At 40.4% G+C, this 22,508-nt stretch overlaps 1 protein-coding gene across 1 annotated transcript in view; it reads right to left on the reverse strand.

Moving 5' to 3' along the window:
- Positions 1-22,508, reverse strand: part of TOP2A (DNA topoisomerase II alpha) — a 43,442-nt gene that overhangs the window by 16,172 nt on the left and 4,762 nt on the right. Inside the window, exons 8-16 of the mRNA XM_032238230.1 lie at positions 22,269-22,442; positions 16,812-16,913; positions 16,026-16,163; positions 15,752-15,890; positions 14,206-14,363; positions 12,785-12,910; positions 9,699-9,809; positions 9,481-9,586; positions 8,787-8,896 (exon numbers count right to left, since the gene is read on the reverse strand). Coding sequence (XP_032094121.1) covers positions 8,787-8,896; positions 9,481-9,586; positions 9,699-9,809; positions 12,785-12,910; positions 14,206-14,363; positions 15,752-15,890; positions 16,026-16,163; positions 16,812-16,913; positions 22,269-22,442 — 1,164 coding nt within the window. The remainder of the gene's footprint in view (positions 1-8,786; positions 8,897-9,480; positions 9,587-9,698; positions 9,810-12,784; positions 12,911-14,205; positions 14,364-15,751; positions 15,891-16,025; positions 16,164-16,811; positions 16,914-22,268; positions 22,443-22,508) is intronic.

The raw sequence follows: 22,508 nt of genomic DNA on the forward strand, positions 1-22,508 counted from the left end.
TATGCACCACTTGAACCTTATACCTAGATCATGAGGCTCCAAGCATGGTCACTCATGCCCCAGTCATCCCTTGATTGGATTACTGCAATGTGCTCTACATGAGGCTACTTTTGAAGATTATCTGGAAAGCCAGAGCTGGCACAGAATGCAGAAGTGTAATTCTAAGGCCTCTTAGGTGGCACATATAACACCACTGTTGTGAGCAATGGGGTTGCCAGTTTGCAAGGTGTTATTACCTTTAAAGTTCTATATGGGATGGGCTCAGTGTATGAGGAGCCATCTCATGCCAAGGGATTAGCCTATCCCATTTGTGCCAGTTCAAGAAACCTGCTGCAGACCTTGTCTGCTAAGGAATTCAAGTGGGTGGGGCCACCAGAGGCAAGAACTGCTCCTACCCTTCTGGTCTTCTGTAAGGATATAGGCAATCCACAATTTACGACCAAAATTGACCTAAAATTTCTCGTGCTAAGCAAGATAATTGTTAACTGAATCTTGCCCCATTTTGTGATCTTTCTTGTCATAGTTGTTAAGTGAATCACTGCAGTTATTGTCAGCAACATGATTGTTCCCTATTGATTTTGCTTGTCAAAAGGTGATCACATGATTCCGTGATCACCATCTGCAATCACCAATACATGCCTAGTATCTGAATTTTGATCATATGGCCATGGGGGCTGCTGAAATGGCTGTAAGTGTGAAAAACAGCCATAGGTCACTATACAACTAACATTGTATATAGTTATTCGATTTACAACCACAATTGAATCTAAAACTTCTGTCACTAAATGAATCTTGCTCCATTTTATGACCTCCTTTGCCACAGTTATTAGGTGAATCACTGCAATTAGTAGCACAGTTGTTAATGGCTTCCCCATTGACTTTGCTTGTCAGAAGGTTGCAAAAGGGTCACATGACCCTGGGACACTGCAACCGTCATGAAGGTGAGTTGGTTACCAGGTGTCCGAATTTTGATCATGTGGCCTTTGGGAGGCTTGCAATGGTTGTAATTGTGAAGAACAATCATAAGTCACTTTTTTCACGCCACTGTAACTTCAAATGGTCACTAAGTGAATGTTTGTAAGTTGAGGACTACCTGTATTATAACTTGGTTTTGCCAGTCAGCTTGGGAGCCTGAGGGAACTGCTTACTGTTGGAGGTAGTGGATGGGGTAAGAAAACCTCATCCCTGTGTTGTCCATCTTTTAGTCCTGTTTTGTATATAGTTTTAACTTTAATTTGCATAGTTTTCTTTTTATCTTTTAATAATCTGTAAGCTGCTCAGGGTCGCCTTGTAACGGAGTGGGCGGCGTAGCCATTTAATAAATACACACTTTTTCAAATCTTTTTAAAATGTGTTTTAGACTTAGAAGAACTCAGCCCCCTCCTAAACCAATCTCGTCCTTAGACTTTAAAGAATAGATATGATAATCTCAAGGACATTTTACCAGTTCAGCTCTCCCCCTTCCACCCACGAATGTCCAGAGGAAGTCTGAAAAGTCTGTTCTTCACAGTGCAGATGACCTGAGAAAAAACATCTGATTAACTCTTTCAGTGCCCTGCCAGATTCAGAACAAAATGGTATTCTTAGCAATAGCAATAGCACTTAGACTTATATGCCAATTCATAGTGCTTTTATAGCCCTCTCTAAGCGGTTTTACACAGTCAGCATATTGCCCCTCATTTTACCGACCTCGGAAGGATGGAAGGCTGAGTCAACCTTGAGCCTGGTGAGATTTGAACCTCTGAACTGCCGCTAGCAGTCAGCTGAAGTAGCCTGCAGTGTGGCACTCTAACCACTGTGCCACCTTGACTCTTAGACTGGACAATTTGAGAGAAACTCTGGTGACATAACATAGAGCTCTAATTGATCTGGTTTTACGAACTATCCAAGACAGTTGCCATCATTTTGAGAAAAGACTCATTGGCATGGCAGTCCCTTCCTCTGACCTCTGGAATCTAGATATGCAGATCATTAGCAGAGTCCTCTGGAACAGATTGAACTTACTATATCCTGCCCCCATTCTGCCAAAATGTAAAAAATTCAAAGCATAAAGAGCTGAATTCTGCTGACAGACAAGGAGGTTTTGACTGCTAAACCCTGGGAACCGCAACTTGAGTCAGGAAGTAAACTTCACCAGGAACATGACATGGACATACCCAATAACTGCCATGCACTTCAATCTTCCAACCTTTGCCTTGGAATCACATAAACTCATGACAGAGGCAACCTCAGATGCAGAAAAAATATCACCACCCAGACCGGAACCAACCTCTACAACAAATTATATTGACATGAAACAACAATCTGGTAATGTTCACCACGTTAAGGGCAAACCACTACAAAATTATCAGATTCTATATAGCAACACAAGAACGGCAAGTAACTACCATATTTTTGGAATATAAGACGCACCTTTTCTTGCCTAAAAGAGTGTGAAAATGTTGGTACATGTTATACATCGAATACAGCCATTTTTGGCCTCCTGAAGTTTTGCCCCCATATCCCATTTTTGAAAGAAAAGGGATGTTTTGCACAAAAAATGAGGGTTTTTTGGCCTTCCCTCAACCACTGGCAGCAGTCTGCAGGGGGGCAAGGCAAAAATGCCTCCTTTTTTGCGAAAAATGGGCCATTTTCCACAAAAACAGGCTTTTTTGCCCTCCCTACGTCTTCAAAATCTTGATGTGTCTTATACACAGGTGTTTTATAATCCGAAAAATACGGTTCATCTCGACAGAAATAGAGCACAACAATGATGAAAATTATATTGAATGCATTTAGGCCAATATTAAAGTGTGTGTGTGTGGGGGGGGGGGGATGACATTGGCATAGGTCTATACTATAGGCCACCCAACCAAACAGAGGAAGTAGATGAACTTTTTGCTAGTCAGCTAACTAAGGTATGTAGGAAGCACACCACAATAGTAATGGGGGATTTTAACTACCCTGACATCAACTGGGAGACAAACTCTGCACCAAGTGGAAGATCCAACAGGTTCTTAACAAACCTAGCAGACAACTTTGTTTCCAAAAAAATAGAGAAGGGAACAAGGGGATCAGCCATATTGGACTTAATTCTCACTAACAGAGAGGAAATGATAGGTGGTGTTGAAACCACAGGAACCCTAGGGGCAAGCGATCATGTAGTACTGGAATTCAACATTATGCAAACACAAGTAGTAGAACAAAGTGAAACTAGAGTCTTGGACTTTAAGAGAGCTAATTTCAATAAACTTAGAAAGCTTGGGAAAAATTCCATGGATGAGAATCCTCAAGGGGAAAACAACTCAAGAAGCTTGGTAAAATTTGAAAAGTAAGATTATAAAAGCCCAGGCAATACCAATGAAGAAAAACAACAGCTCCCAAAAGAAACCAACATGGCTGCATAAAGAACTCTCTGACAAATTGAAAGACAAAAAATATAAGTATAAAAAGTGGGAAGGGGGGGACATAACTAAGGCAGAATATCAGGAAATAACCCGAGCCTGTAAAGATGACGTGAGGAAAGCCAAGGCTCACAATAAACACAGACTTGTGACAAAAGTAAAAAAATAACAAACAAAAAAACCACCTTCCAACATGTTAAAAACAAGAAAAAGGTTAAGGAAACAATTGGTCCATTGCTGGGAGAAAGTGGCAAGAAGGTGACAAGCAACAGGGAGAAAGCAGAACCATTTAACTTATTTTTTTGCATCTGTCTTTACACAAAAGGAAAAAAACAGTCCAACCTATCAAAAACAGCCCCACAAAAATCAGATCAGGAACACAAGTTAAAATAGGAAAGAAAATGATAAGTGAGCTCCTGTCTACCCTAGACGAGTTCAAATCACCAGGACCGGGTGGATTACAACCCAGGGTTCTGAAGGAACTGGCAGATGAGATCTCAGAACCATTGAACTATATCTTTCAGAGACCCCGGAGCACCGGGAACTGTCAGAGGACTGGAAAAGGGCTGATATCGTTCCCATCTTCAAAAAAGGTAAAAAAAAAATAGATCCAGGAAACTACAGACCTATCAACCTGATCTCAATACCAGGGAAGATTCTGGAAAAGATAATCAAACAACAAATCAGCAAACATCTAGAAGTAAACAAAGTAATAACCAAAAGCCAACATGGGTTTGTCAAAAATAGATCATGCCAGACTAATCTTATTGCATTCTTTGACAAAGTGACAAAATTAGTGGACCAGAGGAATGCCGTTGATATAGTTTACTTGGACTTCAGTAAGGCATTTGATAAGATAGACCATAACCTACTACTAGATAAAGTAGAAGAATGTGGGTTGGACAGCATCACCACCAGATGGATTCGTAACTGGCTGACCAACCACACTCAACATGTAGTCCTCAATGGAACTGCATCTACATGGAACGAAGTATGCAGTAGAGTACCCCAAGGCTCTGTTTTAGGCCCAGTACTCTTCAACAATGATCTGGATGAGGGAATAAATGGGGAACTGATCAAATTTGCAGATGACACCAAGGTGGCAGGAATAGCCAACACTCCAGAAGACAGGCTTAAGATACAGAAGGATCTTGACAAACTTGAACATTGGGCACTATCTAACAAAATGAAATTCAATGGTGAAAAAAGTAAGGTTCTACATTTATGCAAGAAAAACGAAATGCACAGGTACAGTATAGGTGGTACCTTGCTCAATAGTAGTAACTGTGAGAGGGATCTTGGAATCCTAGTGGACAACCATTTAAATATGAGCCAGCAGTGTGCAGCAGCTGCCAAAGAAGCCAACACAATTCTAGGCTGCATAAACAGTGATAGAATCAAGATCATGTAAAGTGTTAATACCACTTTGCCTTAGTAAGACAACTCTTGGAATATTGCATTCAGTTTTGCTCATCTTGATATAAAAAATATGTTGAGATTAGAAAGAGTTCAGAAAAGAGCAACAAATATGATTAGGGGACTGGAGAACAGCTACAGGAATTGGTATGCCTACTTTAATGAAAAGCATTTCTATGAATTAATTAGAACATCTATCAGAACCTTGACGGATGATATGATAGCAGTGTTCCAATATCTAAGGGGCTGCCACAAAGAAGAGGGGATCAACCTATTTGCCAAAGTACATGAAGACAGGACAAGAAGCAATAGATGGAAAGAAACTAATCAAGGAGAGAATCAACCTAGAATGAGAATACAGAAATTTCCTGATTGTTAGAACAATTAATCAGTGGAACGAATTGCCTCCAGAAACTGTAGGTGCTTCATCACTGGAGGTTTTTAAAAGACTGGACAACCTTATGTCTGAAATGGTAAAGGGTTACCTGCTTGAACAGGGGCTTGGACTAGAAGACCTCCAAGGGCCCTTCCAATCATGTTAGTCTGTTAAAACAAACTGAGAGGAAACCCCACTTCTTATTAGCGCTGATGATGCCTAATTTGAATAATGGTATGTCTGCGAGAGAATAACCAAGTTCAGAGAGCATCAAGGACATCCCGCCTCTATAGAATCCATGCCTTTATAAGTTACATTTTCCAATTCAACATCTTTGTCCCAAGAGACATGGTCAAGAAATGATCACTTTACTGAGAGATAAAATCATTGTTTCTCTTAACAGATCCTGGCACTGAACAAGGGAGACATCGTACTGGTCTGAGTGACCATATCCTAATCATTCTAAAAACTGAGATTACATCAATAGACTCAGTTGAGAACCTTACACAAACAGCTACTCTTAACTTTTCTAGATAAATTGTTTCTCATTAATTTCTATATACATCTCAATATCCCTCAACCGCATATTTTTGAAATTTGGGGAAAAGAAGAACATTACATTGATGCTCTTCAATTATGTTTTCCCACTGCTCATATTGTCACTGAAAGGACTTCAATGCCAGATTAGTCGCCATGGGCGAATAGGTGGCAATATAAATTCAATAAACAAACAAACGATAATCAGCTATTTGCTAAAGTTCCACCTAATTTGCAGACTCCTCCCCCAAAATTATAAACTCTAAATGCCACACTGGACATTAGATATACATATGTTTGACCAACTCAGGAACAAATCAAACTCTTCGTCAATTGACAAAATTATCTGTACTTAGAAAAACAATGAGATGCCCAAGGACATTGCACCAAAGAAATTCCTATTAAGAGAGAAATGAGACAAGGATGTATTCTAGCTTATCTTCTCTTTAATATATATTAGTTCCCTTATTGCCAAACTAAATAGTCAATCTCTTTATTTGCTAAAACTGGGAGAAACACAACTCTATTCTTTTGTATGCAAACAACCCTGTGCTGCTTTCTCAAAGACTGGCTTGAACTAGGTGTTCTAAATATTAGCTGAGCACTGCCAAAAACATCTAATTACACTAAAAACAAGGTCACAGTCTTTGCTAAGCACTTAAGATGCGTGTCTATCTAATAGAGCAAGTCAAAACTTTTGAATATTGGGGATTGTTTCCCAAGACATGGGTAACCATAAATGGCATGCCAACTAGTCATTTGCATTAAAAACGTGTTGGATTTACAAATCTTTTACTTCTCCAAAGGAGTTCAACATATACTTTAGCTAAGTTTTCTGAGTCCAGCTCCGTTTTGGAGCTCAGTTGGGCCCCTACAGGTCATTCCTTTCTTTGGAAAAAATGAGTCCATGTGTTTGAGAACCAACTTTAAAGCGCCTTGCTGTGTTTCAAACATGGTCCTGCGCAATTAAACTGGTCTTCTTGAAATTGAAACTTCTGCCTGGATTTACATCTTCTTCTATTGGCTTAAGCTCTTCTTTCCAATTTGTTTGGCTCTCTTTTATTATGACTGACAGCTTTCAGTGCTCCTGGAGGCAGGCAATACATGCCAAATTGCAACTCTATGATTATTCATGACCAGCCATTATCTTGATGGGTTACAAAGTGCTCTAGTGGTCCCCATCCTTTGCAGCTTGGTGGAGTGGAGGAGTGGAACTGGCCTGGGTGAGCATGGGGGCTCGACTTGTGCAAGTTAAGCTGCATGCAAGCCCACTGAATGTGCAGCCCGGTTGTGAATAGGCCGTGGCCCAGGGGTTAGGGATCCGTGCTCTAGCTGATCTCAAACAGCGGGCTATTGATTTAGAGTTGCAAGCAGATTTTCCAGCTCTACCAATAAACCTGTTGAGCCACTCTGCACATTCTCTCCAACTGATTAACTATCTCAGTTGCCTAACAATCCCAAAATTCAGAAGGGCCTGTTTTTTTTAGCCAGATTCGATGCCTTCCCAACAGCTGTTACTGAAGGAAGATACAAAAATCAAAATCCTCTTCAGAGACTGTGTCCATATGGAGGAATAACTGAGTTGACAGAACATGTTATTCTCTATAGCCCTCTCTATAGGAGCATGACAGCAATTATTATTTCCACTTTTTACTACATATCCTGATCATTCCAAGCTGTTTCATCTCATGTTATTATTGGATCAATCTGTTTTTATTTCTCTGACCAAAATCAAGTACTGTTTTATAGTCTGCATAAAAGCTATGGTATTAATTTTAAGCCCTCTACACACATATACTCTTTTATTTTAATTAATTATAGCTTTTGTATTCTATTTGCTGGTCTATAACCAAATAAAGATTTGATTGATTGATTTAATAGGCAAATTAAATTCATTTTAAGTTCCACTAAATTATGCCTAAACTAATATTATCTCTCCTAATATGAAATTAAAACTGATAGGAAATTAAAACCTCAAATATGATTGAATTAAGTTGACTTCATATAAATCCAACAATCTTTAGGAAGTATATAAATAGCCCATAAAGTTAGAGTTCATGTATTTTGCAATCAAACACAAAAATGTATATTTATCCAAATTGTATAACAGTGATAATTCACTGTGTCTGTAGTATATTTTAACTTTTATAATTGCTATTAGATAAATGAAACTTGAGTTCAGGCACCTAAACCCTACAAACTTCCTAAATCCTGTAGCAAGGAATAAGACTACCAACTGGGGTTAAAAAACAAAATAACCAATGGTGGCAAAGCCAGATTGGCTGATGTATTGTAAAATTTTATTTTTTAATTCTGGTGACCCAATATTAAAGCTGAGGAAAGAAAGGACTTTTTATCATCTATGGTGGACATGTGATAAAGCAAAACATTTCTGGAGTACAATTCATATTTTAATACAGAAAATTCTGAAAATGGAGATAAAAATGAAACCAGAACTTTTCCTTTTGGGCTTAATGGAAAAAGAATTGGAGAAGAAATTTGGAATTTTGTTAGTACATGTTGACAGCAGCAAGACTATTGTATCTGCAAAAATGGAAGGACACTTCGATTCCTATTATGGACAAATGGTTGCAGAAGTTGATGGAGCTGGCTGAAACGGCAAAACTGACCACTTTGATTAAAGAACATAGCTACTTTTATTTCCACATGGAGACCGCTTCTGAACTTTGTGCTTGATATGGAAAAGAATGAAACTCTGGCTTTGGGTTTTACAGATTAAACTGATACATCTTTATAGAAATGACTTGTTCATACTATTGTGTAGAAGCAAAAAGCTATGATTTGATGTTAATGCCTTATTTTATTGTAACAGAGGGAGTTGGAAGTCAATGCTTCTTTTTCTTTCCTTATCTTTCCTCACTTCTCTTCCCCCTCACTGCTCTTTTATTTACTTGTGTATTTTAGAATACTCTATAACTTAATTTTAAAAAAAAATGTCTTAAAAAACAAACAAAAAAACAAAAAAAAAATGAGCAGAAGGGCTTCTCGTGTTTCACTGTCCAAATAAGTTTGCAGTCAAAGAAACAGAGGGATAAGAAGAGAACTTAATTTACCAAGGTGATTGCATCATCATCTTTGGGACCAGAGTACTTGAAAGGTATTCGATGTTTTGTCATTGCTGCAAAATATTCTTTTGCTTCCTTTGAAGTGCTGGTACCCAGACCTAAGGAGATAGAGAATCTGATTAAAAAAATTAGATAAAATAATCATATTTCACTTAATATGCAACTTTTCTTTTTATTTAAGTATAATTTCAGTTTCAAGGCTCCCTAATTCTATAGTGATTAATCTGAATGGCTTACAAATAAAAATTTACCTATACCTACTGAGGCCTTACAATGTAAGCACTATAGTTTTTATAGATTAGGATAATACAGAATACAACACTTACTGAAAATATCTTGTCTCCCTCAATTCAATTAATATATCAAAAACATCAAGAACATTTTCATTTGATCTTAGTGTTATGTAGGATAAATTAAGTGTTTTAACATACCCATTCGGCCTCCTGCTTAACATTCAACTTGACAGGTAGGCTGTAGACAAATAACTTTCCTCATCTTTATCTTGCACTTTACATGGAACACATTTCTTGTTTTGATGAGCTAGTTTTAAAAAAATGATGTATAGCCCCCTAATCCCTTTATTCCAAGTAAAGTTAAAATAGTACTATGCAACACAATGTATTCTTTTTAAAATCTAAAGTTAGCCTTATTTAGTCCATTTGACATTACAATTTAGCCAAACCTTTGTAGTATTTGATCTTCCAATTTTTGTAGTTAGGATTGCTGTTCTTCCATTCCTGAAATTCAGGAATGCTATAGAAAGGAATTTCTTCTTTGTTTTTGGAAACCTATGGAAAAGCCAAATATCTCATTTTGAAGAGTTAACAATATAACTAATGAATTTTAGTAAGAATATTTTCAATTGCTAAAGTTATCACTCAAACGGGTGGAGAAGCTTACCTTAACAAGGGGAGTAATGAATTCTTCTAGGAAACGATGTCTCAGAAGAGATGGCCAATTATGGTGAATGAAATTAATCAATAAACCTTTGATATGGGAACCATCTTGATCCTACAAAAACGTTCAGAAGGTAAGATTTCATCCATTGGTGTTAGAAAAGCCAATAATCCTTACTAGCTTTATATTCTGATCTTCTAATTACAGCATTTGTTTGTCAGTTTTGCCATAGTGAACCATTATCAGATGTTACATTACAACACCTATAATTTCCAGTCCATTTATAGATTATGAAGTTCAGTGCTTCTGGAAAGAACTAAGAAGATTGTTTTATAGTGCAAAACCAGTTATGATTGTTATTTCTAACAATAAACTCCAATGGATCCACTGTAATTGATAAAGAATTATGATCTAATTTTTCCAGTCATAATCAGAATGCTGCTGTTATAGGATATTTACACAGAAACAAGAGCAAAATAGAAATGTTCCTTTACTAATCTACTGTAGTTATTTACTAAATATTTTTGAGCAATTGATTTCTACATTTCTGGGAGTTGGGAATGTTTTATATCATGAAGTACTTTTTCATATGCTCCCTTTCCAGTTGCTGATGAGATTCTATTATGCATTTTATCTGAGAATTGAAGGAAGTTATTTTCTTTGTTTCTTTGACAGCAATTTTGTGATAAGTTTAGAGTGACCTATGTTTGTTCTTTCTTTTTAATAAAACACCTTGGGAATGCTAATAGATTTATAATACAATAGCAGAGTTGGAAGGGACCTTGGAGGTCTTCTAGTCCAACCCCCTGCCTAGGCAGGAAACCCTATGGTTTCAGACAAATGGCTATCCAACATCTTCTTAAAGACTTCCAGTGTTGAGGCATTCACAACTTCTGGAGGCAAGCTGTTCCACTGGTTAATTGTTCTAACTGTCAGGAAATTTCTTCTCAGTTCTAAGTTGCTTCTCTCCTTGATTAGTTTCCACCCATTGCTTCTTGTTCTACCCTCAGGTGCTTTGGAGAATAGTTCTACTCCCTCTTCTTTGTGGCAACCCCTGAGATATTGGAACATGCTATCATGTCTCCCCTAGTCCTTCTTTCTATTAAACTAGACATACCCAGTTCCTGCAACCGTTCTTCATATGTTTTAGTCTCCAGTCCCCTAATCATCTTTGTTGCTCTTCTCCGATTTAAGCCAAAGCATTAAAAAAATACTCCAGTTCAGAGTAAGTTTTATACTTGCATATCACTTTAGAACATTTAAATTAACTACTTTGTTAGAGCTTGAAATAAATAAAAAGTAAGTTTCTCTGCAAAGATACCCCTTCCCAGGAACTGGGGGAGTGGGGGTGGTGGTGCAGGGGGAGTAAGTGGGGGCAAAGCCAGACTGATGGATTTATGGTCAAATATTTAATTATGGTGACCTTATCCACAAAGCTAAAAAGAGGAATTGGAATGAGAAGGATGTGTCTGTATTTTTCGGAGTATAAGATGCACTTTTCCCTCAAAAAAGTGGGTGGAAATGTCCGTGCGCCTTATACTCCGAATATTGCCCGGGGGGGGGGCGCTTACTGAGCAGGCTGTGGTAAACAAGCCACAGTGGCAGTAAACAGGCCAAATACTGGCAGATCTCCTCCCCCATTTTCCTCCCAAAAAAATAGATGTGTCTTATAGTCCGGAGCATTTTATAGTTCGAAAAATACAGTAAGATAAAAAAGCTGTGATTTTATTTTGCAAAAAATGAACTGGAATATCTGTTGTGTAATAATGAACATTATTATTGCTAAGTTTTATAAAATGCTATTACCGTATTTTTCAGAGTATAAGACGCACCAAGGTTTTGAAGAGGCCTTTTTTTAAAAAAAAAGTAGGTAGGTAGAGAACTACAGTAGGTAGGTAGGTAGAGAGTAGTTAGGTAGGTAGAGGGATAGAGAGAGAAATACAGTAGGTAGGTAGGGAGAGAGTAGTTAGGTATATAGAGGGATAGAGAAATACAGTAGGTAGATAGGGAGAGAGAAAGAGAGAAATACAATAGGTAGATAGAGAAATACAATAGGTAGGTAGGCAGGGAGGGAGAGAGAGAGAGAGAGAGGGAAGGAGGGAGAGAGAGAGAGAGAGAGAGAGAGAGAGGGAGGGAAATCCTGTATTTGATGTATAAGATGCACCCAGATTTTCAGCCTCTTTTTTGAGGAAAAAAGGTGTGTCTTATATTCTGAAAAATATGGTAAATTGAACTTGGAGAATGAGTATGTAAAGTATTGTATGATTCAGTAGGCAAGGAATTCTGGATACAATATCTGAACAATGGGAATCTGAACAATATCTGAAACAATTATAATTAATTACATTATAATTTAAAATAAATTTTTATAAAATGATGTACCACTGGTAACTAACACTGGGTAAATGATCAAGAATGTATAAAGGTGCTTCAAAAATGAATATGGGAAATGATTCTTCATATAGAAGATTCTTAAAGTCAATATAAAGATAAAACCAGAGACTTCATTTGGGTTTAATGGATAAAGAACTAAAATATATGGGACTTTTAAGTTATATATCTTGATAGCAGCAAAGATACCTTATGCACAAAAATGGAAGGATACTTTGATTCCCACAATGGACAAAAGTTGATGGAGTTAGCAGAGATGGTTTAATTGACTTCAATTAAAGAAAATACAACTGATTTTCTTTCTACTTGAAAACAGCATTTGGATTTTGTGCCTTAAATGGAAAAAAAACCGAAGCTTTCATTTTGGGTTTTGCTGATTAGATAGGTTTATTGTTATAATGGGTATTATTATTGAAAGTAAAACATTGAGGAGATATGTTATTACCTTATTCTACTGAGTCAAAAGGAGTTGGAAGTCAATGCTTTTCTTCTTTTTCTCCCCTTTACCCTAGACTTTTTCCTCCCCTATTTTCATTTTTTTTTGTATTTCTGTATTTTATATTTTGATAAATAAAATATGAAATCCGGAACATTTGGATTGAGAGACATATGATATCAACTGAAGGCATTGAAAAAGACTGGCTGAGGGAATCCCTTTGCCTATATACAATATCATTGTCTCTGGCATTACGACTGACCTGATCAGTCATGATCATAATCTTTCCATAGCGGAGACTTTTGAGGGATTCTTCATCATCGTAGCTCTTCTTATATTGCAGCCCCACAATCTTAATAATGTTGTTAATTTCAGCATTCTCCATTATCTGAAAAAAGCCCAGCATTTTCTTAGATTCAGAAAACGAATGTATTCTTATCACATTAACCCTGGAGAGAAGCATTGTCAACCCATCTATTCATTTAAAATCTATGGAAGATTGCAACTGAAAGCAGATGTCAGGATATCAGCAGAGATTTCATCAAAGGGAGTAGGGGTGATACTTTTAGCCGGGTTTTTTGGGATAGGAAGGTTTTTCTATTTCAAATATTTATACATGAAAAAACATTTAACCTGATGAGCCGAGGTGGCGCAGTGGTTAAATGCAGCACTGCAGGCTACTTCAGCTGACTGCAGTTCTGCAGTTCGGCTGTTCAAATCTCACTGGCTCAGGGTTGACTCAGCCTTCCATCCTTCTGAGGTGGGTAAAATGAGGACCTGGATTGTTGTTGGGGGCAATATGCTGACTCTGTAAACCGTTTAGAGAGGGCTGAAAGCCCTATGAAGCGGTATATAAGTCTAACTGCTATTGCTATTGCTGATATTTTACTACTGAATCTCAGCAGCACAGCTTGTGGGGGAAATCCCTCCAGGTAACCAATATGTTACCTATTCTAATACAGCCATATTTCACAGTGAAAATTCACTTGGGCAAAGGGGATAGTCATTACATCGTTGAAGAATAGCAAAACTCTTACTTCAAAAACCAACCACTGCATGGTTTTATAAATACATGTCTGTGGGGATACATCCAGTTTCATGGTTGTCCCAAAGGTGCTTTTTCAGGAGGCAACTGGACTTTCTGATTTTTCTCTGAAGACGTTTCACTTCTCATCTAAGAAGCTTCTTCAGTTTTATAAATACACTTTTCAGTTAAAATTTAAATGAAGGCTAATGCTTCTGGTTTGGCACATTAAAAAAAATCATGTTCCTCAACTTACAACCATTCATTTAGTGACCATTCAAAGTTACAATGGCACAAAAAAAGTGACTGATGACCATTTTTCACTTACAACCACTGTAGCCTCCCAATGGTCACATGATCAAAATTTGACCATTTGGCAACTGACTCATACTTGAAGGTTGCAGTATCATGGGACCAAGTGATCCCCTTTTATAAATTTCTGACAAGCAGTCAATGAGAAAGCCAGATTCACTTAGCTGTGTTACTAATATAACTGCAGTGATTCACTTAACAACTGCGTCAAGAAAGGTTGCAAAATGGGGCAGAACTCGCTTAGTAACTGTCTTGATTAGCAATGATGTTTTGGGCTCTATTGTGGTCTTAAGTTGAGGACTACCTATAAAAACCACAGGAATGTTTGCAAAATATTGCTAACTAACCTGTTTGTGGGAGGCTTCCCGTACATTAAGAATTTTTCCTCGCAGTGGAAATACTCCATATTTGTCCCTACCCACAACTCCAAGGCCAGAAACAGCTAGTGTCTTAGCTGAATCTCCTTCTGTCAAAATGAGAGTGCAGTTGATAGAATTCTTGCTCCCTAAAAGAGAAGTAAATATAATGCAGAGCTCCATTAAATAGTACACTATAGATGCTCTCCCAATGTTCTGATTCCAAGAAGCAGAGATTTCATTCATGTTTTGGTAAAACAATTGAGCTGTGGTTCAGGAAAAGGAGCTGGATAACCTTGAAGAGTCCTTAGTGCTCCCTGAGCTTGGATGTTTTCTTGTAGATGTTTTATTATCCAAACTAAATAACATCATCAGTGGTATTAAGGACTGGGGTTTGCTCTCAAAGCTATATTCGAGTGGCTTGCCCTGTTAGTGTTGATGGGGAGGAATGATTTTGGAGGTTCTGTGGTTGGGCTGCTTTCTGCTAGCTTGTTTGATAGTTCTTGATTGGGTTATTGTTTGCTTCTTGGTCTAGTATTGATCTTGATGTTAATCTCTGCTCATCTGGGTATTGATTGCTGTGAGGAAGTGTTTTGATCTTTTTGTTCCCTTTTTTTGGCTTATTATTTTCTTCTTTCAATGATATAGATAAAACCTAGTTTTACCTCCCAAAGACCCATTAGATCACACAGATTAGGCCTCCTCCGGGTTCCGTCTACTAGCCAATGTCATCTGGCCACTACCCGGGGGAGGGCCTTCTCTGTGGTGGCTCCGGCCCTTTGGAACGAGCTCCCCGCAGAGATTCGGACCCTCACCTCTCTCCAGGCCTTCCGAAAAGCCGTTAAAACCTGGCTGTGTCGGCAGGCTTGGGGTCGATGAGTTCCCTTCCCCTCTCGAATCATGTGGCTGTTGGTTGTTTTAAATGCTCTGTACCTTTTGTGTTTTCCCTCCCCCCCTCCTTGGGTTTGTGCGCCGCCCTGAGTCCCGCCGGGAATAGGGCGGCATATAAATAAAACGAACCTCGAACCTAGTTTGAGGTTGTTTTGAAACAAAACAACCAAGCTCAGGGAGCCTCAAGGACCTCTTCTTTCAATCCTGAGCTCTCTTCTCGATGGATGTCTGGCTACAATGTAAACTGCCCCAAAGTGAAGATTTGGTTCTTTTCTATTCATTAATCCCAAGAACCCTAATCCCCCAAAACATTACCATTTCTGTAAATTTGAACCTTGTATTCAGGAATTGCATAGTCTTACAAAAGGATGAATAGCTTTCTTATAACCTGGAAGGGCAGGACAAATATTTTATTATTTGTTTATTATGTCTGGACAATTGAGATCTTCAATTGTTTTAAAGGACACAAAAAAGGTCATGCCACCAGAATTCAGCATCCTCATCTTGAAGAATTTATCGGGCTGTCAAAAAGGTAGCTGTAGGATTGTGAGTGGCTAAATAATTACCCTATCCCTGTACAAATTGACTCAAATATAAATGGTAAAAAACAGCTAGACTTCACTGCTTTTAATACTTGAACACATACCAGCATCATTGGCATCATCCAGTTTAGGAATTCCTTTAATGCGAGTGTGCTTAACAGCAGAACATTTCTTATTTAGTTGTGTCTGGGCTTTAAATCTGACCCAGTTCAAAATGCTTTCCACTATGCCGCAACTGATAGCCTAGAAAACAAAAGTGAAAAATGATATTGAAAGAATTCTGAAGTGTTCCATGAGATATCTTATTGCTGGATTGATTCACTTTTTGCTCATCAGAATTCCCAGAACCAATTATGAAGCAAACCTTTTAATACTCACCCCCTTGATGAACTTTTCGCTAAATTTGCACGTTGAACCAAAACTCTTTGCTTGAAGAGTCATATTCTCCTTCGTTTGGGAGTCAAAAGTTGGATTTTCAATCAGGCTGTTTATGAATATCCACATATGATTTTTCACCTGGAATTAAGAAGATAGTACATTTTTAGCAAACTGGTTGGCTATATTTCCCAAGCAACCTTGGCTACCAAATAATAAGTACCCAAATTTTCAGTATAGCTCTTGATTTGTTGGATGCAGCAGCAAAGGCAGCATGTATTGGCTTAAAACGATATGCGGAATCAGAAAGCTAGGTTATGCAAGGCTTTAGATTCAAAGATACAAATGTATTTTAGAGCATGTGAGAACACACAGTGAAGTTGTCTGAAAATTTTTCAACACATATTTTTCCTGGAATTATGTAGCAACTGCAGAATTACAAAAGGTATGTTCATTTTAAGGAATAGACACATGATACATGAGTGTCTTCATGTGCTCCAAAGCCTCTTTTTGCCTTCAAATCTGCAGTCCTAATAAAAGGTATATTTTGTAATTAAACCATATGCAATTCCTATCATACTATCATTGAAAATACTCCTTTATTTGCACACCATTTTGCCTAGCCTGTGTTTATTATTGGACCATATTGAGGACAGCTGGACAGATTCACTAAAGATTTAACTATTTTTTAATAAGATGAAAAGCATTGGAAACATTAAACATTTCAGTATGATTTTTCAATTGGAATAAATATGATATTAGTGAAAAAGAAACAATTGAGAGTTATACCTGGAAAGGCTTTATTCCAACTCCACCTTTGTTTTTTTTCTTTACTACATCTATGAGTTTGTTGACAATCTGGTCAGAAACATAGTCTACATGTCTGCCACCCTAGAAGAAAAATCATTTTTTAAAAGGGGATATTACATGTATTTTGGCAATGCAGACATATCAAAGTATAAAAGTTGTTGTTAGTACAGTAACCTAAAATGGGGCGTTGGTTCTTACCTGATACGCCCCTTCTCTAGGCAGGTGGAGACAGCAGCCATGTGTGGGTTAATTTAGCCAATAGGACTGAGTCTACTAAATGATGTCATCATCTCTGAGGAGTGTCCTCCCGCTTTCTTGACGAAGGAGATAGGTAGACTGCTGTACAATAGTCGACTGCTCTCATCCCTCTATGTTCAGGTGACCCCCCCAAAGTCCCTCCACGACCCAGGCCAGTCCCAAGAAGGGTGGGGATGGCTGCTGTCTCCACCTGCTTAGAGAAGGAGCTTATCAGGTAAGAACTAACGCCCCATTCTCCAAAGTTGGTGGAGACAACAGCCATGCGTGGAACGTACCAAAGCTGTGCCTGTATCCGGGTGGGAATGTGAGTGGCCTAGGTGTTTGAGGAGGGGAGCTCTTGCTGAAGCACATGTCAACTCAAGGCTGCATTGGCTGATGAGTACCTATCCACCTTGTAGTGGCATATAAATGTCGTCGGGAGTAGTCCAAGTGGCTGCCCGGCAGATTTCCTCCAGAGGCCTGTGTGGATTATGCATCCGACGTTGCAGCACTGCACATAGAATGTGCAGAAATGTTGTCCGGAGGCGTGAGATGATGCGTTAGATAAGCACGTGATACAGCTGATCTAATCCAGTGCCCAATCATTGATGAAGATGCCTTAAGGTCTTTATTAGTAGGGTGGAAAGAGACAAAAAGGGCCTTGGTGCGTCTGAAGCCGGCAGTCTTGTCCACATATATTTTAAGGCCCCGACGCTTATCTAGTGTGTGCCACTTGCGTTCAAGGGCATGAGTTGGCCTGGGACAGAAATTTGGAAGGGTCAGATCTTGAGACAGCGAGACAAGACAGAGGAAGCAATGGATTTTGACGCGAAACGGGCAGCATCTAAAGATGCAGCCGGAGTGTATTCCAGGGCTGCCTTAAGTTTGTTAATGTCTCTGCGAGCCCTGGAATCCCTGGGGGGAATTCCCTCTTGAAGTTGTCTAAGCCATAGGAGGGAAGAGCGGCTAAAGAAGGATGATGAAGTTGCGGCACGAACAGAGTCTGTTGAAGCCTGTTGTCCTCCGGGCGAAGAGCCTTCTCAGGAGCAGCTGAGGCCATATTAGGAGAGGACAAGGTCAAAACAGGTAAATCAATGGAGGGTACCTCAAGAGCCTTGGCAAGCTCAGGACCAACATTGTACAGGCGCTTGCCTAAGGTGGAGGGAAGAGGGCCTGTATCTGGAGACACCCATTGGTTCTGGACCACGTCTATGAAGAGCCTGGGTGAGGGAATCACCGCCTTTTCCACCTTGGGCTGGATGAAGAAGGGATCAGCAGTGTCTGTCTTGTCTGCCTCCGTGCCCTGAGAAGTCTTGGGTAGAGGGATGCCAGCAATCTTCTTCACCTTAAAGAGGAGAGACTGGAAGATAGCTGCGGCTGGATAATAGAAGCTGCAGGGGATAGATTGTCCTCTGAATCTGATGTCAGGAGGATAGCTGGGCTCCACAGGCCTTTGGGCCTGGAAAGGATGGGGCTCTATGTGCTTGGTTTTACTCCTGGTCTTCCTAGGAGGAGCTTGCATGGGAGTATCGCCTCCGTCTGAAGGGGTGGTATTTGTAGCCCTGTAGCCGGGAAACCTTAGCAGAGGGCTCATTGGAAGAAGCCACTGAGGCAGGCTGGCGGCTATGCACAGTGGAAGCAAGGCCCCCGGTTGAAGCATTTTGGGCCGGGACAGGTGGAGGAACCTGCGGATCTTGAGCTAGAGAAGATGCCATAGCAGTACTTACAACCTTGCTGGGAGGATTCACGCCTAAACAAAATGGCCACTGAGGCTGCAAAGCCTATGGGCCAGGCGCCACGAGGCTGAGGAGGCCACGGTGCCAGGAGGGTGCCTTGGAGAGAATGTGGAGGCTTCAGCAGCACTCTCTGAGGCGGAGGATGCTCTTGGGGCTGCAGCGGTGTTTGGTGGCGGTGATGAAATCTGCCCTCGCAGTGGTGGCACGAGAAACTAGATCGCTGGGGCAGCCGCTAGTCCTCAAAGTGTCTGCCCAATAGCGGGGCCTCCAACGGCCGATGCCAAGCAGCGTCGAGAGGAGGAGCCTCTAAATAGCAGCCATGGAGAGCAACGAGGCTGTGAGCCTCGGAAAGAGCTCTTGTGGCGGCACCTTCCGTCAGAGCCCTGAAGAGCTGTTTGAAAGCCTTCGCTCCCTGAGGAGCTGTCCTCGATGAAACCTGTCTTTTCTTTTTTTCAATTTGGAGACAGGAATCCTTCTGAATTAATTCTCTTTGAAAAAAGGCCAATTAGAATAGTTTTTAAAAAGGAATTTAGAGTAGTAAGTAGACTCAGTCCTATTGGTTCTGGCTGAGTTAACCCACGCATGGCTGCTGTCTCCACAAACTTTGGAGAATAGTTTTAGACTTTTATTCCGTAAAAACTCTGCTTTATTAGAGGTTTGCTATACAGGTACCGTATTTTTCAGAGTATAAGACGCATCAAGGTTTTGAAGAGGCAAATTTAAAAAAAGTAGGTAGGTAGAGGGATAGAGAGAGAAAGAGAAATACAATAGGTAGGTAGGGAGAGAGAATAGTTAGGTAAGTAGGTAGATAAAGGGATAGAGAGAGAAATATAGTAGGTAGGTAGGGGAAGAGAGAGGGTGTAGGTAGGTTGGTAGGTAGAGGGATATAGAGAAATAGAGAAAATCACTAGATATGTAGGGAGAGTGGTGGGTTTCAAAATTTTTTAGAACCTATTCTGCAGGTGTGGCCTGTTTTGTGGGAATGGCTCGGTGGTCATGTGATCAGGTAGGCGTGGCCAACTTGGAAATGTGGTGAAACTCACTTGACGCTCTTGCTTAGCAACCAAAATTTTGGGCTCAATTGTGGTTATGTTCTTTCTTCTCTCTCCCACTTTCGTTTTCTTTCTCTCTCTCTGGCTTGTTTCTCTCTACCTCCCCTCCCTCTGTCATTTTCTCTTTGTGTCTATCTCTCTCTGTATCTCTCTCCTCCCATCTGTCACTGCGTGTGTCTGCCTCCCTCCCCATCTCTCTCTGTGTCTCTGTCTCAGATACACACATACTGTGGTCACCTTGTTGAGTGTTCCAATCACATTTGAAACACTCAACAACTGGCCTGCACTTATGGTTTTTTGCAGCATTCTGCAGTTATAGGACCAAAATATATGGTTAAAAGTACCTGGCAGTGGCGTTTTTCCCTGGGGGGCTCTTCAGAAGGACAAGTCCCCGCTGGTTGCCTTCCCATTCCTCATCTTCCGGTTGCGGCTCCACACCATGGAAAACATAGGTCACGCACGCCCCGCACAATTACAGCCCGGAGCAGGACCAAAGCCCCTTTCCCAACTAGCCCTTCCTCCCTTAGAGGGCTTTGGAGGGAAGCTTCTGCAGAAGCCCAGTTAAGTGAGAACAAGTTCACGCCATTACGAAGTCTTTGAGGCTGTAATTGTACAGGGTGTATGCACGCACCTATATTTTCCACGGCGTGGCAAGCTATGCGTGGCTGGCAATGAATCCAGAGCCCATCCGGGAAGACGAAGAATATGAGGGGGACCCCTCCCCCCACAGATGGTCTCTGGACCAGTGGAGCCTCATCCTTCCGAAGAGGACCTGTCCCTGAAGAGGGCAGATGTGGTGGCATTGGTCTTGGGATGTTCTGCGGAGCCCCCAAGGGAAAAACGCCGTGGGAGATGGTTTTTTAACCAGGTGGCTGTCAGGTAAAGAGGGCTGCCATGGGCTGCCCTCTTCTCTCTGAAAGCCACCTCGTGGAGGGGGGGTGGGGAATGCACGTTTTTTCCTCCCTTGGCATGGATTTCCCACCCACTATTGGTCCCGTTGTTGCTGGATCTGCTTTCTGGTGTGGCGGTGGGACTCTTGCCATCGCTGAGAGCTTTGCTGCCAGGCGTTTCTTGCTATCCTCGCCGTGCCAGATTCAGCAAAGCAACTCCAGCAGCAATGGGACATGCTTGGGGAAGGGAGAGCCGGAACTGACGGCGATTTGTGCTTCTGCCGCCACTGTGAAAATGTATTTTCCAGCCGCAGGCAGGAAGGAAAGAAGCCAGTCTTTGGAAAGAACCTTCTCTCCCCCTCCAGAGAGCCTGTGCCCTCCGCATGGCTTTTTTTCTCCACCCGCCTGAGCAAAGGCGGGCCACTAAACTGCCCACTCACCCGCATTCAAACCAGCCCATCCCCTCCTGTCCCTCGGCATGGGGTCTCTGGAGGGGGAGGGAAGGTTCTTTCCAAAGACAGGCTTTCCTTCCATCCTGCGGCTGGCAAAACAGACGTTTTCACAGCGGCGGCTGAAGCACAATCCCTGGAAGTCAGTTCTGGCTCTCCCTTCCCCAAGCACGTCCCATTGTTGCCGGAGCCGTTTTTGCTGAATCTGGCACAGCGGCAGGACTCTTGCCATCGCTGAGAGCTTTGCTGGCAGCTGCTTCTTGCCATCACTGCCGCGCCGGAAAGAAGCCGGGCTTTGGAGGGAACTTTCCCTCCCTCTCCAGAGAGCCCATGCCGGGAGAGAAAAGGGGGCGGGCTGGTTTGAAAGCAAAGGAGCAGGTGGTTTGGGGCATGTCACTGTAGTAATTAGTCAGATTAATCATGAAGGTGCAAAAGGGGATCACATGACCCTGGGACACTACAACTATCATAAATGTGAGTCATTTACCCAAGCACCTGCATTTTGATTACATGTCCATGGGGATGCTACAACAGTTGTAAGTGTGAAAACTGGTTATGTCACTTTTTTCAGTGCTGGTCACTAAACAAACTGTTTTAAGTTGCGGACTACCTATACTTGTTGCTCTACTCAATCATTTATTTCTTTATAATCTTCATTACAATTTCTCTCCATTGTTAATTAGGTTCAAAGAAAAACTTAAGAAAAAATAACTGCCAACCCCAAAAAGTCTACAACTAGAGTCCATTTCAATTAATTATCTTGAGATCACATTATATTACATAAACTATGTATTTTAGTTCTAAACTATAGGAAGAGTAGTTTTAATAAAACACAAGATGCAGAATGGCTTATTTTATACATCATGAGTATATCATTAACAATTATAATTCAGATACTTAAGTAAAATTTCAGTCTCTCAAAAATATTCAAAGTAAAAAAAAAAAAGCTGCAAGTCTTCTACAACAAATAGATGCCTAGTAAGAAAACTTTCCGTTCTTCACTGAATGCTTTGATGAAGTATTTTTAGATGGTAGATTCACAAAAGCCCTGTATACTTTTGTAACTGTTTACCTTAGTTGTAGCAATGCTATTGACGAAGCTAACTTGTTGGAAGCCCCTTTCACTCATGGTTAGACACACTTCCCACCGGTCATTAACTTCTTCATGAATTACTTTCAGTTCATTGCCAGTTTCGTCCACTTTATCTTTCAAGTACATGTCTACGTAACTACGGAATCCTTTGACCTACAAAGGAGACAAGCGCAAAAATTTCTATATTTTTTTAAAAAACAGTTGCCTTGGCTGTTAACA

This window comes from Thamnophis elegans, chromosome Z (genome assembly GCF_009769535.1).
Source record: "Thamnophis elegans isolate rThaEle1 chromosome Z, rThaEle1.pri, whole genome shotgun sequence".
NCBI lineage: Eukaryota > Metazoa > Chordata > Lepidosauria > Squamata > Colubridae > Thamnophis > Thamnophis elegans.